At 37.1% G+C, this 17,837-nt stretch overlaps 1 protein-coding gene across 1 annotated transcript; it reads left to right on the top strand.

Moving 5' to 3' along the window:
• The first annotated feature begins 44 nt into the window (after nt 1-44).
• Nucleotides 45-15,845, top strand: dhx34 (DEAH (Asp-Glu-Ala-His) box polypeptide 34). Its single transcript, XM_056234140.1, has 16 exons — nt 45-770; nt 2,041-2,352; nt 3,000-3,254; nt 3,981-4,083; nt 5,250-5,467; nt 5,591-5,765; nt 5,858-6,051; nt 7,154-7,255; nt 7,356-7,622; nt 9,366-9,539; nt 10,332-10,437; nt 10,524-10,630; nt 12,007-12,288; nt 12,374-12,559; nt 14,388-14,535; nt 15,619-15,845. Exons 1-16 carry the CDS (start codon nt 75-77, stop codon nt 15,741-15,743), a joined length of 3,450 nt encoding a protein of 1,149 aa, XP_056090115.1. The 5' UTR covers nt 45-74; the 3' UTR covers nt 15,744-15,845.
• Nucleotides 15,846-17,837: the final 1,992 nt, after the last annotated feature.

Raw genomic sequence — 17,837 nt, 5'->3', positions numbered from 1 at the left:
GTGAAATTAATAGAAACATGTATGAGTATTTGAATAGTTGAAAAGTGGATGTTTGGTTTACACTAATATTAACAATGTCCCATGAGCGAGAGAAAAGCCAGAGCTGGGACTGGGACAGTCCTCAGTGTCGAGCCCAGCTGGACGAGGTGTTTTTCCGCCAGCATGACTACATCCAGACGGGCAGAACTGAACACAAGGAGTTCTGGACCTTCTTCCAGCGCTTCCAGAGATTCAAAGCCAAGAAAGAGATATCAGCATCCAAATCCAGTGGGCAAGAATCACACGAGGGAAAAGCCAGGAAGACGTCTGGATCTGTGGATCTAGGCCTTCCAAAGGAGTATGATGCCAGATACAGGATCAACATATCCGTGTGCTCCAAGGACATCGAGGAGCGCCTGGGAGGATCTGAGCACAGGAGGCGCAGGGAGAGCTCGGGTCCCGGCAGGCAGGAGATCACAGACTGCCGTCTTGCCCTTCTCCATTTCCTCGATTTCAACCAGAAGCAGGGCTTCAACAAGCTTTCCAAGTTAAGGAGGGAGCAGAAGAGCCTCCCCATCTTCCAGTACCGAGACAGGATAGTGGAGCTGGTGAGGACTCATCCTGTGGTGGTGGTGGCTGGAGACACGGGGTGTGGGAAGTCCACACAGGTGCCCCAGTATCTGCTGGCTTCAGGGTTCAACCACATCGCTTGTACTCAACCGCGCCGCATCGCCTGCATCTCACTGGCCAAGAGAGTCAGCTTTGAGAGCCTCAACCTGTACGGCTCCAAGGTACAAAGATGTTTCGCAACATATATTTTCATCAATATATATTTTCATCAATATTTTTTTAGACATATTAACAGATATTTATCTGTAAAACTTTTAAATAAATAAAAAAACAGTAATGTTTGGACAAGATGATTTTTATTACTGTAAGACAACAATGCTGAGAAAAATGCCTTTTTTGGCATGGAAATGAGAGTTTGGGATCAAAATGTGCATAATGCAACACTCACGGTTGCACATGTGAAACGTGTTCTAGCTCAAGCACACCTGGTGCAACTAATGAAGCCCTTGATTAGTTGCATCAGGTGTGCTTGAGACAACACCTGTTTTGCAGATTTGTGCTGTTGTGAGGGATTCTATTCAGGGGGTTGAACAATTTTGAGTGCACAAGTCATTAAAAGTTGCATTTTCAGTTGAATTGGGGGAAACCAGTTGAAATATTTCAATTTCTTTTGTTTGATTTGTTCATTACAAACAGCTGAAAGTACATTTTGCCAATAAACCTAATTTACAATGGGGGTTGAATAATTTCGATTACATTTCGATTTGTCTATATATAATCATTAACAGCATCACAATACAAAAAAAAATGAAAGTAGTTAATATATATATATATATATTAGGGCTGTCAAACGATTAATCGCATCCAAAATAAAAGTTTGTTTACATAATATATGTGTGTGTACTGTGTATAATTATTTTGTATATAAATGCACACACGTATATATTTAAGAAAAATATGTTATTTATATATAAAATGTTTATATTTATATAAAATATACATTATATATAGGCTACATTCAGTCTATATACAGTATATACATGCAAATATTTCTTAAACACACATGCATGTGTGGGTATTTATGTATTAAAAATAATTATACACAGTACACACACATATAGAATGTAAACACAAACTTTTATTTTGGATGCGATTAATCGTTTGACAGCCCTAATATTTATATATATATATATATATATACAATAAAATATATGTATATACTGGTAACTACTTCCATTTCTTTTTTTATTGTGATTCTGTCAATAATTATTTGTAACATTAGTACTATTATAATTACTAAAGTTACAATATATATATATATATATATATATATATATATTGTAACTTTCAAAACCTAAGAATGCCTCCCAATGCATGACAAGAAGGAAGAAAATTGATGCAAAATGCGAACGTTGAGAGTTAAAGAATCGCAGCAGCGAAAAACTCTTGTGAATGGATTGCAAAAACATTTTTGTCTTGTATGTTCTCCAGGTTGGGTACCAGATCCGCTTTGAGACCAGCCGCACCACAGCTACCAAACTCCTGTTCATGACCGAGGGTCTCCTGCTCCGGCAGATCCAGCAGGACGCTTCCCTGGGCCAGTACCAGGTGCTGATCGTGGACGAGGTGCATGAGAGACACCTGCATTGTGATTTCCTGCTGGGAGTGCTGCGTTCCCTTCTGCCCCTGCGCACAGACCTGCGGCTGGTCCTCATGTCGGCCACCATCAACATCAAACTCTTCTCCAGCTACTTCAGCGACGCACCAGTTCTGCAGGTGCCAGGCAGACTCTTCCCCATTCAGGTGAGCTCTCTGTTAAAATACGTGTTTTTGAAGTGGAACCTGCGCTAATGTTTTCCTATTTTCTATGTTTTTAAAATATTTAATAATTTTCCAGTTTCATTCATTTTTTGATTTTATCGTTTTAGGGCAAAAAATATATATTTTATTTAAAAAAAATAATTAAATAAAAAAAATGTATGATCCTTTTTTCTCTGTTTTTAAAATATTTAATCATTTTTTTTCAGTTTCATTCATTTTATGATTTTAGAGTTTTAGAATTGAATTATTGTAATTAAAATTAAATCAATAAAATGTTACAAGAACCTATTTTCTATTTTATATATTTAATCATTTACAGGTTTAATTCATTTTATGATATTAGAGTTTTAGAACAAAAAGTATTTTATTTAAAATTGAAATAAAATCAATAAAAAAATGTGAGACCCTATTATATGTTTTTTAAAATATTTAATCATTTACAAGTGTGTTTTAGGACAAGAAATATTTTATTTAAAATGTAAATTAAATCAATAAAATGTATTAGACCCTATTTTCTGTTTTTAAAATATTTAATCATTTTCAAGATTCATTTATTGTGTGAATTTTATTGATTTAGGGCAAAAATTAGTTTTTCATTGATCAGAGTGTATGTTTCTTCTGTGCTGTAGGTGATCTACCAGCCCATTCCTTCAGAAGAGCAGGCGTCCCGTTCTGAGAAACTGGACCCGCGGCCGTACCTGCGTGTTCTGCAGGGCATTGACCAGCGCTACCCCCCGGAGGAGAGAGGCGACCTGCTGCTGTTCCTCAGCGGAGTGGCTGAGATTTCCACCATCCTGGAGGCCTGCCAGGCGTACGCCACACACACACAGCGCTGGATCGTCCTCCCTCTGCACAGCACGCTCTCACTGGCTCAGCAGGATAAGGTTCATTCAGGACAGACCCAACACTCAGTCATTCATCATGATCTTTATACATTATAATGTTTTTATGATTAGCTTTAAAACTGTCATTTTCATTTTGGCTTTTTTTTATTAGTGGCAAAATGATTGGCCTATTTATTTAGTTATACACCACCATTCAAAAGTCTGGGGTCAGTATAAATTATTAGTTTTATTCAGCAAGGATCAATTAAATTGATCAAAAGTGATAGTAAAAAAAAGAAGTAATGTTACCCAAATTTTGTTTTTTTAAAGAAATGCTATTCTTTTGAACTTTCTATTCATCAACATATCCTGAAAATAAATTAATGTATCAAGGTTTCCACAAAAAAATGAGGCAGCACAACTGTTCTCAACATCGATAATAATCAGAAATGTGTCTTGAGCAGCAAATCATCATATTAGAATGCTTTCTGAAGGATCATGTGACACTGAAGACTGGAGTAATGATGCTGAATATTCAGCTTTGACATCACAGGAATAAATTACATTTTAAAATATATTTATATAGAAAACAATTGCTTTAAATAAAACAGTAACATGATTACAATTTAGTGTAGTTTTGCTCAAATAAAAGGAGCCTTGCTGAGCAAACGAGACGTCTTTCAAAAACATACCTACCCCAAACTTTTTAACCGTAGTGTATATATAAAAAATATGTCAGTATATTAGCTTGAAGTAATTTCTCGATGTGTGAACTTTGACCTTCAGGTGTTTGACATTTCACCCCCGGGTGTGAGGAAATGCATAATTTCTACCAATATTGCTGAGACCTCGGTCACTATAGATGGAGTGCGCTTTGTCGTTGATTCAGGTAATTCAGATTGGTGGAAGAAGTGGAACCTGCACTGATGTTTTCCTGTTTTCTATGTTTTCAAAATATTTAATCATTTTTACAGTTTCGTTCATTTCGTGATGTTATTGTTTTAGGGCAAAACATATCTATTTTATTTAAAATATGAATTAAATCAAAAACAATTCATGAGACCCTATTTTCTCTCATTTAATTTCATTCAGTTTCATTCATTTTATGATTTTAGAGTTTTACAACAAAAAGTATTTTATTTAAAATTAAATGAAATTTAAAAAAAAATTGAGACCCTATTTTTAAAATATTTAATAATTTTCAAGTGTCATTTATTTTATGAATTTTATTGATTTAGGGCAACATATATTTTATTTAAATGAAAACAAAAACATTTTATGAGACTCTATTTTCTATGTTTTTAAAATATTTAATAATTTTCAAGTTTCATTTATTTTATGAATTTTATTGATTTAGGGCAATGTATTTTATTTAAATGAAATCAAAAACATTTTATGAGACTCTATTTTATGTTTTTAAAATATTTAATGATTTTCACGTTTCATTCATTTTATGATTTTAGAGTTTTACAACAAAAAGTATTTTATTTAAAATTTAATGAAATTAAAAAAAAATTGAGACCCTATTTTTTAAATATTTAATGATTTTCAAGTTTCATTTATTTTTATGAATTTTATTGATTTAGGGCAACATGTATTTTATTTAAATGAAATCAAAAACATTTTATGAGACTCTAATTTCTATGTTTTTAAAATATTTAATGATTTTCAAGTTTAATTTATTTTAAGATTTAAGAGTTTTACAACAAAAAGTATTTAAAATTAAATGAAAAAAAAAAATGAGACCCTATTTTTTAAATATATAATAATTTTCAAGTGTCATTTATGGATTTTATTGATTTAGGGCAACATGTATTTTATTTAAATGAAATCAAAAACACTTTATGAGACTCTAATTTCTATGTTTTTAAAATATTTAATGATTTTCAAGTTTCATTTATTTAATGATTTTAGAGTTTTAGGACAAAAAGCATTTTATTTAAAATTTAAATAAAATCAATAAAATTTTGTTTGAGACACTGTCACCAATTTTTGATATGATTGTCCTTTCCAAAAACGTCTTCATTTTTTTTCTCTTTGATTTTTTTATAACAGGGAAAGTGAAAGAAATGAGTTTTGACCCAAAGGCCAAGATGCAGAGACTGCAGGAGTTCTGGATCAGCAGGGCCAGTTCTGAACAGAGGAAAGGCCGCGCAGGCAGAACCGGGCCGGGAGTGTGTTACCGACTCTACGCTGAATCTGATTACGACGCCTTTGCCTCATATCCTGTTCCTGAGATCCACAGGGTGGCGCTGGACTCCCTCATCCTACAGGTGCTCGCTCACATCAAGAAAAACCCTCATCATTTATTGTGTCAAGGGGCGTATTGTTCTCAGATAATTATAATAATTCGGTGAGACGCTGGACTAAAGCATATTGCAAATGTGTTTGTGCAGATGATGAGCATGGGTCTGGGTGACCCTCGCACTTTTGCCTTCATAGACCCTCCTCCCGCTTCCAGTATTCAGACTGCAGTGACGTATCTGAGAGAACAGGGGGCGCTAGATGAACACGGGGAGCTCTCCTCCATTGGCAGGCTGCTGGCTCAACTGCCTGTGGATGTGGTCATTGGTAAGGAACCCTTCAGCTGCTGTTCTATGCAGTTTGTTGAGCTCGCTACAGTATTGATGGCATTATAAATGCTCCTACTTGTGTTTTTCCAGGAAAAATGTTGGTTTTGGGTTCCGTCTTCAAGCTGGTGGAGCCGGTGCTGACGGTTGCCGCTGCTCTGAGTGTCCAGTCTCCATTTCTGCGCAGTGCTCAGCACAACCCTGACTGCTCCACCGCTCGCCAGCCCCTGAACAGCAACCAGGGCGACCCCTTTACACTGATGAACACCTTTAATGCCTGGGTGCAGGTCAGTCTCGGCCCTTTTGCCTGATTTATTGTGTATCAATGTTGGAAACCTGCATGAACATTATAAGACTGAACCTGACGTGATTTTTATATAGAAAAAAACTTCTTTGCCAATTGTTTGTACAAAAATTGCATTGTTATATCTCTATTCAATAAAAATGAAGTATATTTAGAGAAGGAATGCTATTTCGAAATGCTTTTAGTGAATGAAATATTCCTTTCGTGAATGTAATATTTGATTTTGTGCATTAAATATTAATACGAAATGGAATGTACCAAAACATTTCTTGAAGGAAATATGCATTTCATGATACAGTCATATTTTTTCCGTCCATGACATTATGTATGATATATGATAGTCAGAGAGAAAAAGTCAAAGAGTTGCGAGATGTTAACTCAAAAATTGTGAGAAATAAAGTCAGGATTTTGTTATAAACTCTCAATTCTGAGAAAGAAAGTCTGAATTGCAAGATTTAAACTCCTCTGAGAAAAAAGTATTAGTTCCGATATTAGTTTGCAAAAAAACGAACAAAGGCAGAGTTGTGTGTTATAAACTCACAACTCTGAGAAAGTAAGTCATAGATGCGTAATGTTAACTCAAAATTGCGAGATATAATCTCAAAATTACAAGAATAAAAGTCAGAATTGTGATGTAAAAAGTCATGAATTTTTTTTTATTTTTTATTTCATGGCGAAGATGGGGCTCCACGCTTATGCATTATACAAAGGCATCTTATATGGCATTCAACTATTGTGAATGCTGTTTGATAAACAGATAAAAAAAATGTATGTGACTATTAGTTATAAATCTGCAAAACTGAAATTAAATACTCTTGTCTAAATCTTTTTTTTTTTAACTTTGTAATGTATTTGGACAATAAATTTTTTTATACTATTGTCTAAGTAAATTACAAATTAAATCAGTCATTTCAAATTGAATTTAGGCACCACAACGATCATGCACAGTATAAAAAAAGTGAATATTCATTTTGATATTTGCTAAAGGTTATTAACAATTTAACAGTGTTATTAAATTGTTACTGTTTTTAAAGATGATCTTAAATTAGGAGAAATGAGTAATATTGGCTAATATGCATCAACAGGTGAAAGCAGAAAGAGGAAGCGGCTCCAGGAAGTGGTGCAGAAGGAGAGGACTGGAGGAACAGAGGCTTTACGAGATGGTCAACCTCAGACGGCAGTTCAAAGTCAGCAGCAGCTCGATATCTCCATGGCTTTCTAACAGCTCCTGCTGCGTTTGCGACCCATGTGACCGATCTTAATCGTGTGTCATCTGCTTCCTCACAGGAGCTGCTGCGGACTCATGGTCTCCTGGAGGATCATACGGCCAGCAGGACGGAACCGCAGGACCGAGCCCGGCGCAGAGAGAGACTCACAGAGAGGCAGAAGCTCCACCAGCTGAAACGAGACCATGAGCTCCAGGAGAACACCAAGAGGAAAGTTCTCCGCCTGGAGGAAGGGCTGGAGGGAGACGCCTCGTCTGGATCTGATGGAGAGGGGGCGAGCTCAAGCAAGAAGAGGAAAGATGGTTCTGAACAGACTGTGGACATACAGGTGCCTCAGATGATTCTGATTTTAGAGCATGTGGGGAAAAGAAAGAAGAGATTCCACACATTCTTAATTTAATGTACATTACCGCTCACATTTGGGGTCAGTAAGATTTTTTTTTTTTATATATATATATATAGAAATGAATCTTTTTATTTAACGAGGATGCATTAAAGGGGTCATATAATGCCATTTTTGTACAAGCTAATATGATTCTTTAGGGTCTAAATTAAAAGTTTGTAATATACTTTAAGTAAAAATTCTCATTAGTATTGTAAGAAAACAGTTATTTTACCTGGTCAAAAACAGCTCTGTTTTCAGCACGCCGTTTCAGTGCATATGCCTTTAAATGATAATGAGCTTTGCTCACCCCGCCTCTCTGTTCTGTGCATACACCATTTGTAACACAATAACCATAACGCGTTGTTCATTATAAACGTGGGATTATGAATTATATGGAGAACGTCGTACATAGAAAACATGCCGTAATGTACCCTGAGTGTAAACCTTAGACGCATTCATTGTGAAGCGTGCAGCTAGCGATTTGCAAAGATATAAATATTAATATAAAGTTTAATAAAACGTTACACTCACTTCAGTTGTTCTAGAGGTTCAGCAGGAACACGAATATCTGGTAGCGATCCTTTTTTCATGAGCAGCTTCTTAGCAAAACCAGCTTTATACTGATCCTCCTTTATAAAGCAGTCTGGTGTGTGAAATGATTCGTGCAAACATGAAAGCATTGACGTTGCTCGTGGGGAATATTCCCTTCGAAAACAAACTCAGCCACTGCGTCTTCAGCGGTTCGGATTTAAGAACATTAAAATGACTGCTGTGTTCGTTATTACACCCAAGAACAGAACACCACAATCGCTTAGACGCCATTCTGCTCATAGACAGTGCTCCAGCATATCAACAATGACCGCGCCGGTCCGCGCAGACTATGATTGACAGCTCCCTCACGAGCGAGGGCGGGTCTGTGTTGAAACGATGCTGTCAATCAACAATCGTGGGAGGGGCGTGCGAGCTTGTGACGTCACAGGCTCGAACGGCTCGATTTGAGGCAGGGGAAAACATATAAGGAGATTAAAACAAAAACACTGGATGGATTTTTATCATTATATGATGGTTGTGTACAGGCACTGCCAACACACATTTCAGTACAATCAACTTAAAAAAGTGCATGCACCATTATATGACCCCTTTAAATTGATTAAAAGTGACGTACAGACGTTTATAATGTTATAAAAGATTTCTGTTCTTTTAACTTCCTATTCATCAAATAATCCTTAAAAAAATATATAATTCTACTGTTTTATGCAGTTTTGATGACCCCAAACTTTTGAACGATAAATAAATATCATTATTTTTCAGTATTGTTATAAGATTGGAATTTTTCACATCAGGGTTACAGTATAACTGAAACTAAAACCATAAAAAAAAATATACTAAAACTTCAACTTAAATGAACAAGAAAACTGAAAATATAAAATGAATTCAAAATATGAATACAAACTATAATAGTATCTCAGTGATGCTAAATAACACTGACTCACATTACAGTAATGACAAAATTGCGGAAGTGTTTAAATAAGGTCACTAGGCTTAATATTGCATTTAAAAATAGGCTTCATTGATTCATTTTTTTTTTTTTTTTCTATTTTGAGGTGAAATATGACCCAGGCTTTGTGAGATTCACTCATACTGTACACTTTCTCTGTATCCTCATTGGTTGTCTGGCTCTTATAGGAAGTCAAGTTCAAGTTGCGTCACAATGTTAATGAGCTACAGGAAGCCGCATGTGCCAGTGCAGCTCTGTCGTCCCGTCAGCAGGCTCTGCTCAAACTGGTGCTGTGTCGAGGTCTTTACCCACAGCTCGCCATGCCAGATGAGCACAACGCTACACGCAAAGACTCAGAGCAGGTAACGGCTAAATACACATTGAAGTGCAGCTATTATGCTTTTTTGGATATTCCCTTTCATGTACTGTATAATATTGCTGTTTGTGAATGTAAAAGGTCTGCAAAGATCAAAGTTCACGACAAATGGAGTTATCCTCCTAAAGAAAGAACTGATTCTGAAACGAGTCTTCAGTTATTCCAGACTTACTTCCTGCTCGAACCTACATAGGTTTGTAACATAGGTTTGTGCATAATGCCAGCCTATTGTTTTCATCGGCTGCCTGCCGCAAACAATACTTTGACCCACCCTCAAACACTGAAGTTGTAGACTAGAAGAGATTGGTTTGTGTTGTCAACATGTCAAGAAGACGCTGTTTTCTGCGCAGTGAAAGCAATTCCACTTTGCTTTGAGGACTCTGGCTAGAATTGATGAGGAAAAATAGGCGCCATCATTATTGTTCGTATCACTGTGTATACAAGCGCTGAGGAAGATCATGAGCTGAAATTCAGATATGGATTTTCGAAACGTGCTGTAAGTGGTAGACCAATCACAACAGACTGGGTCATCGGACTAATCGGAGCAGAGTAGGCGCTCAGAAAGGAGGGGCTTAGAGAGATCTAACCGTCATTATTATGAGAAAATGTAACTGTTTAAACTTTTTTGACCTTGGATGCATTTAAAGCTATGGTGGGAGACCTTCAAAACAAAATTAGGAGCATAAAATAGCATAATAGTGGCACTTTTATATGCATAGTAATATCAGCCAACTTTGTACAGTTAACTTTTTTGTGTGTGTGTGTGTGTGTGTGTTAGGTGTTCCACACACGTAATAAACAAGGTGTTGTGATCCACCCAACCAGCGTGTTTGCCATTGACCCTGAAGTTCTGCATGTCCCCGAGCACGAGTCCAGCGAGTTTGGTACACACTCCTTTTTGCAATAAGACAGGCATTGTGACTGAAACGTTCCTCTTTTTCACTGTGGCACTCTTACATTCTCTCTGTAGGTGCTGATAAAGGGCAGAGCAGTAGGCATCAGTTACTGGCTTTTGTTACTCTGCTAGAAACAAACAAGCCTTACGTCTCAAACTGTGCGCGGATTCCAGCCCTACAGGTCAGTAAACACTGAGACAATTGATAATGGGGATATTCAAATTAAATGACCCACCATACCACTGATCAGCTCTACCAAACTTGGATGTCTTTTTCCAGTAATAAACAAACACTGTTAAGTTGTTTTGATTGATACTGTGAAGCAGCTTTGATACAATCTGTATTGTGAAAAGCGCTATATAAATATATTTGACTTGACTTGACAATTATAAACCCCCCCCCCCCCCCCCCCCCTCCCTTTATATTACTATAAGAGTGGACGTGGTCATTTGTAAATTGAATGTACTTCCGGTCTCATCCGCTGTAATCATAGTCACATTCACATTCACAGAAAATATGTAGCTTACTTCCACATTGCATTCCCTGCATTTTTAACACTTGATTCAGTAAAGGAATTATGCAAATAGGAAAATGTCAGAGAGGAGCCATGCAGACCCTCATGACTGTCAATAAGTCTCTTAAAATATCAGATCATTTTACCTTTTTATGAGAAGGCAAGGTTAGTAAAGGTTGTAAAATGTCAGGTGGTGCAACTCTCCTAAAAATGAATGAAGTTTATGAATTCAAGATATTTGTAAAAAAATTAAAAAAACGTTTTACCCTGAAAAATGTATTAACTTTTTTGAGAATATTGATTCAAATGTGTGCACATATATATATATATATATATATTTAATGTGTGAGGAAAATTTTTCATTTTTTTTATTACTTGATGGCTACATGACATTTTTATAATCATTCAATTTAAACTTGAAAATGCTATAGTTACCATTAGTTACCAATAGTTTTCAAAACCAATTTTTTTTTAAAGAGTACATTATCATTTAAAAGTTTGGAGTCAGTAAGGATTTTTAAAGAAATGTTATTGCAAGGATGCATTAAATTGATCAAAGTGACATTAAGGCATTTATAGTGTTACAAAAGATTTCTATTTTAAATAAGTGCTGTTCATTAGAGCTTTCTATTCATCAAAGAATCCTGAAAAAGAATTATCACGTTTCCACAAAAATGTTAAGCAGCACAACTGTTTTCAACATTGATAATAATAAGAAATGTTTCATGAGCATTAAATCAGCATATTAGAATGATTTCTGAAGGATCATGTGACACTGAAGACTGGAGTAATGATGCTGTAAATTCAGCTTTGATCACAGGAATAAACTACATTTTTAAATATTTATATAGAAAACAATTCACGCAAAATGACTGTTTTTTACTATATTTTTGGATGCAGTCTTGGCGAGCATAAGAGACTTCTTTCAAAATCTTACTGACACCACACTTTTGAAAACTAGTCTACATTGCTAAACTTTTTAAACTCGATTTTTCCTTTTCTTCATCTTGAACACTTGTTTGTCGTCGACCTCTCTCCTGTAGGCTCTTCTGCTGGTGGCCAACTCTGTGGACACTAACGCGGACTGCACGCGTGTGGTGGTGGACGGCTGGCTGGAGCTGGGCTTGACTGACGGGGCCGGGGCCATGAAAGTGCTCTCCTCGGCCCTCACTCTGCGGGGGGAGTGGGAGAGACAGCTTCAGGCTCAGCTCGGACGGGGCGGCCCGGGTAGCTCCGCTGGACTCGGCCTGAGTGGGCCCAAAGTTTCCCGCAGAGAACTGGAAAAGCTCTGTGAGGGACTTGTGCGGTTTCTGCTGTATACTGAGGTAGCGAGGCAAACATAACAATAGATCTGTGTTTAATCTGGGTCAAACACACATGAAGTCACATGATAATGACTTTCTCTCATAGGTTAGTTACAGTCTGAGGCGTCTGGCAGGGCTGCAGTCTCAGAACCTGTACATCGGACCCCAGAAGGATCCGGATCTTTCTTCCGCTTCAGCTCTCGGCTCTCTGTTCCCTGGCATGAAGGCGGAGCCAGATGCAGTTAAAGGAGGCCTGCGTGTGTGCAGCTACTTCACTTACAACTGTCTGTGTGTAAGTGTTCTTTCCTATGGAAGTTTGTGTCGGAAAAAAAAATATTTATAACAAAAGGTAATTTAAACTTTTTATCTCACAATGTAAACTCAGAATTCTGAGAAATAAGTAAGAATTGAGAGATGTAAATTTGCAATTATGAGTTTTTAACTTTTTTTTAAAAAACGTCAGAATTCGAGATGCAAACTTAGAATTTCAAAAAAAGGCAATATTATGAGACGTAAAATCTAAATTATGAAAAAAGTCAGAATTGCGAGATATAAACTCAGAATTAAAATAAAAGTCGAAATTGAGACGTAAAATCAATAATGAGAAAAGTCAGAATTGTGAAATGTAAAATGTAGGGGTGTCGGTTCACAAAATTCACGGTTCGGTTCGATACGATACACTTGTGTCACGGTTCGGTTCGGTACAGTTCGGTACGTTTCCGATACAGCAAAAAGAAAGAAATGCCAGAGAAATTTCTTTGATATTTTTTTACTTTGAGCAATGATGGAGCTATACTTGACTTTTCTTAGGAGCTTATAAAACAAAACAGCTCCTTGGACAAAATTAAATGTAATATTGTAGTAGGCTAGTAATAAACAAAGGTTTATTTTAGTTCAGATTAACATTTGAGGGCAGCAACTGTATTCATAATGTCAAAATAAAACCGACGTGATGTTACGTGAAAGCATTATAGGCTACTATTCCTGCCAAACTTCCATGGTTACAGTTAGTAGTGTTACTACAGTAAACCCATGGTGAATGTTGCTGATCTGTGGACACTGGATAGTTCATTCATGGCACAATGTCTCTTCCTGGTTTCCACGTCAGCGCTGTTTGATCCGTTAATAACGGAGAAATGTGAATGTGTCTCACTAGATCTTGCAGCGATGTTATTACTTCAGTGGCAAATTCAAATGTTACTGCATTTCGCTGTGTAGTAACAGTGCTGCTTGATCAAGATCGGCTCGCGCTGCCTTGGTCCAAGCTGATAAACGGTCCGTCAACCACACAATAACGAGTAGCTCAGTTTCGTTCCGCTTACATTACATTTGCCATTTGAAGTTGGGCAATGTTGTGGTCACGCCAGCGTCTCTATGGTGTGTTCACACCGAACGCGAATAGAGCGTCAAATACGCGTCTAGTTAGACGCTTGAACATTCGCTCGAGTTCAAATTTGTCAACTTGCGCGGAAGACATTCGCGGCAAACGCGTCGCCCAATTCGCGTCATTCGCAACACCCCGCGCGAATGATGCGTCTATTCGCGTCTTTGCATTGACTTTGTATGTAATCTACTCGCGCAAATAACGTAATTTAATTTGCGTTCGGTGTGAACACACCATTACATTATGAGCGCGCTTGCCACGCGCGACGCGCCTACATTTTGAAATAACGAAATTTTGGTCGGCAGGAAAAATGGTCCAAAGAACCGTTCGGTTCAAAAATGCGTACCGAAAACCGAACCGAAAGCCTCGTACCGAACAGTTTAATAAGAATACGTGTATCGTTACACCCGTAGTAAAATGTCAGTAGATCGACAAGATTTTAAAAATGAGTGGTTCATTCATAAATCCGTAAGATCTTACTATCATGCTGTAGAAATACAAACCGAACGACAGAACATGAGTTCAGTGCTGAAAAGGGGCGGGGCTACATAAGGTCTATATGCTTGTAATTGTAAGGAAAAAAGTCAGTTTGTGAGAAGTTGCAATTACCTTTTTGATGGCAGAAACGAGCTTCCATGCTTTCCTGAATGTGTGGAAATAATGTGCTCAAACGCCTTCTCTTTCTGACAGTCCTTTAACGCCATCACTTCCTATCTTTTTAATGTGCGTCATGTAGGACTCTAAGGACTTGTACAGTGAATGTTTACGCAGTTTTTGGAGCTGCCCTCACTGTGACCTTTATATGCCCCTGACGCCCTTGGAGCGCATGCAACATGAGGTCTCCTGCAGGCCACCAGAGGAACAGCAGCCTGAGGAGGAAGCAGGTGAGCACTTATCAATCATTTCATCTCATGAACCAGCTTTTGTGGAAAGACTTGGATGTCTTACTAGAGTCCTGCAGTCATGATGTATTGTTGTAGGCCCACTCTTGATGTTTGCATCACCCACTACAGAAACCTAATAGGATTTTTCTATTGGCATTAGGATTATTGCAGAAAATAAGCTGCAAAGGTTTATGAATCTTACACGTATTGTTCATTATGATAATTTTCACAAATGAACAACTTTTATGAATTTTGACGTCTAAATACAATTGCCAGAAGTAAAAAGTTGAATGTAAGCTATAACTACACCGGTCACATGACTTCAACGTCACTACCATTAAGCTTAAGTCAACTCTTTCAGTCTTTATTTAAAAACTATTGAGTTAGAATAGTCTGCAAGAGCATGATAATAAACACAACGAGGCTGTAAAAGCAGACTAGTGAATGGATGATGACGCTCTGTTTTCCTATATTTATAACCTCTGTTGTCCCGTTTAGCCACTTATTAGCAGCCGCCTTTTTTAAGTTAAGTTTTTAAGTTTGAGTTAAAACTTAAAAAAAATCACAAGGGTGTTTTACTGATGCATTTTATGCAGAATAAAATGTGAAAATATATTGAGCTTGTGTTAACCACAAACCATAAAAAAAAAAACATTTTCATTACTTGAAATAAACAAAACATTTTATCTGAAATAAAATAAAATGTAAAAATAATTATACTTATTTTATTTCAGCCAGTTGCCAAGGAAACATTTCTCATGAACTAACATAACTAAAACTAAACCTGAAATTAAAATAAATAAAAAACAATACATAAAAAAAAAAAAAATGACAACACAACAAAATTATAAGAACTTTAACTTAAATAAAAACTAATTGAAAATATTATATATTAAATAAAATAATATATATATATATATATATATATATATATATATATACATACACATTTATAGTGTATGTCTAGACGTCTGTCTTCTCAAGTCATATCAATATTTTCATCATTTATTTTAGTTAGTGCTCTAGATTTGCACTATCACTAATCAGTTCTACAGAATAAATGCTTTTTCTTTGTTTTCACAGAGCCTGAAAGCGTAACCGCATCTTCATCAGGTCTGACCAGGGTCTATCACTGTGATATCTGTAATAAAGACCTGACTCTCACCTCAACTGAGATCCTAAAACACAAACGCCAGCACCTGTCCTGAGCTCACACATGCTCAGACTTTAAGACCTTCTCTGTCCGTCCAGCTCCTCTGTCTTTAGAATCAATCCATTACATTTTTAAATAAATGTGAAAACTCGCTCGATGTAATTCTTCTACTTGTTTTAAATCTAGTGTACTTGGTCCTGGAATTGCATTACACTGACTGATGCGGCCCCTTGTGGACAGTCATGAATGTGCGTACTGAAAATTGGCTCCACGTATTGGTCAAAGTGATTATTGTATAAATATCTGACAGAACTGTCAGGAATTTTCTCTTATTTCAATAAGAGATTCATTTTTTCAAATATTTTCAATGCTGTCAAATCGATTAATCGCATCTAACATAAAATTTAGTAAATATATACTACAGTGGGGAGAACAATTATTTGATACACTGCCAATTTTGCAGGTTTTCCCACTTACAAAGCATGTAGAAGTCTGTCATTTTTATCATAGGTACTCTTCAACTGAGTGACGGAATCTAAAACAAAAATCCAGAAAATCACATTGCATGATTTTTTAAGTAATTAATTTGCATTTTATTGCATGACATAAGTGTTTGATCACCTACCAACCAGTAAGAGTTCCGGCTCTCACAGACCTGTTAGTTTCTCTTTAAGAAGCCCTCCTGTTCTCCACTCATTACCTGCATTAACTGCACCTGTTTGAACCCGTTACCTGTATAAAAGACACCTGTCCACACACTCAAACAAACAGACTCCAACCTCTCCACAATGGCCAAGACCAGAGAGCTGTGTAAGGACGTCGGATAAAATATTAGACCTGCACAAGGATGGGCTACAGGACAATAGGCAAGCAGCTTGGTGAGAAGCCAACAACAGTTGGCGCAATCATTAGAAAATGGAAGAAGTTCAAGATGACAGTCAATCTCCCTCGCTCTGGTGCTCCATGCAAGATCTCACCTCGTGGGGCATCAATGATCATGAGGAAGGTGAGGGATCAGCCCAGAACTACACGGCAGGACCTGGCCAATGACCTGAAGAGAGCTGGGACCACAGTCTCAAAGAAAACCATTAGTACCGTACTACGCCGTCATGGATTAAAATCCTGCAGCACACGCAAGGTCCCCCTGCTCAAGCCAGCGCATGTCCAGGCCCGTCTGAAGTTTGCCAATGACCATCTGGATGATCCAGAGGAGGAATGGGAGAAGGTCATGTGGTCTGATGAGACAAAAATAGAGCTTTTTGGTCTAAACTCCACTCGCCGTGTTTGGAGGAAGAAGAAGGATGAGTACAACCCCAAGAACACCATCCCAACCGTGAAGCATGGAGGTGGAAACATCATTCTGGAAGGATCTGGAGAAGGTCTGTATGGAGGAGTGGTCCAGAATCCCGGCTGCAGTGTGTGCAAACCTGGTCAAGAACTACAGGAAACACATGATCTCTGTAATTGCAAACAAAGTTTTCTGTACCAAATATTAAGGTCTGCTTTTCTGATGTATCAAATACGTATGTCATGCAATAAAATGCAAATGAATTACTTAAAAATCATACAATGTGATTTTCTGGATTTTAGATTCCGTCACTCAGTTGAAGAGTACCTATGATAAAAATGACAGACTTCTACATGCTTTGTAAGTGGGAAAACCTGCAAAATCGGCAGTGTATCAAATACTTGTTCTCCCCACTGTATGTGTGTGTTTATACACATATATATATATATATACATATACATATACACACACACATTATATATTTTCAAACTTTTATGCTAGAAGCGATTAATCACGAATAATCGATTTGACAGCACTAGTATATATCCATATATATACACTCAGCTAAAGGATTATTAGGAACACCATACTAATACTGTGTTTGACCCCCTTTCACCTTCAGAACTGCCTTAATTCTACGTGGCATTGATTCAACAAGGTGCTGAAAGCATTCTTTAGAAATGTTGGCCCATATTGATAGGATAGCATCTTGCAGTTGATGGAGTTTTGTGGGATGCACATCCAGGGCACGAAGTTCCCGTTCCACCACATCCCAAAGATGCTCTATTGGGTTAAAATCTGGTGACTGTGGGGGCCATTTTAGTACAGTGAACTCATTGTCATGTTCAAGGAACCAATTTG

The sequence above is a fragment of the Rhinichthys klamathensis genome, unplaced genomic scaffold, assembly GCF_029890125.1.
Source record: "Rhinichthys klamathensis goyatoka isolate OS25496 unplaced genomic scaffold, OSU_Roscu_1.1 h1tg000391l_1, whole genome shotgun sequence".
Lineage (NCBI taxonomy): Eukaryota > Metazoa > Chordata > Actinopteri > Cypriniformes > Leuciscidae > Rhinichthys > Rhinichthys klamathensis.
The sequence above is the reverse complement of the archived record's forward strand: the minus strand, read 5'-3'. Positions and strand labels throughout refer to the sequence as shown.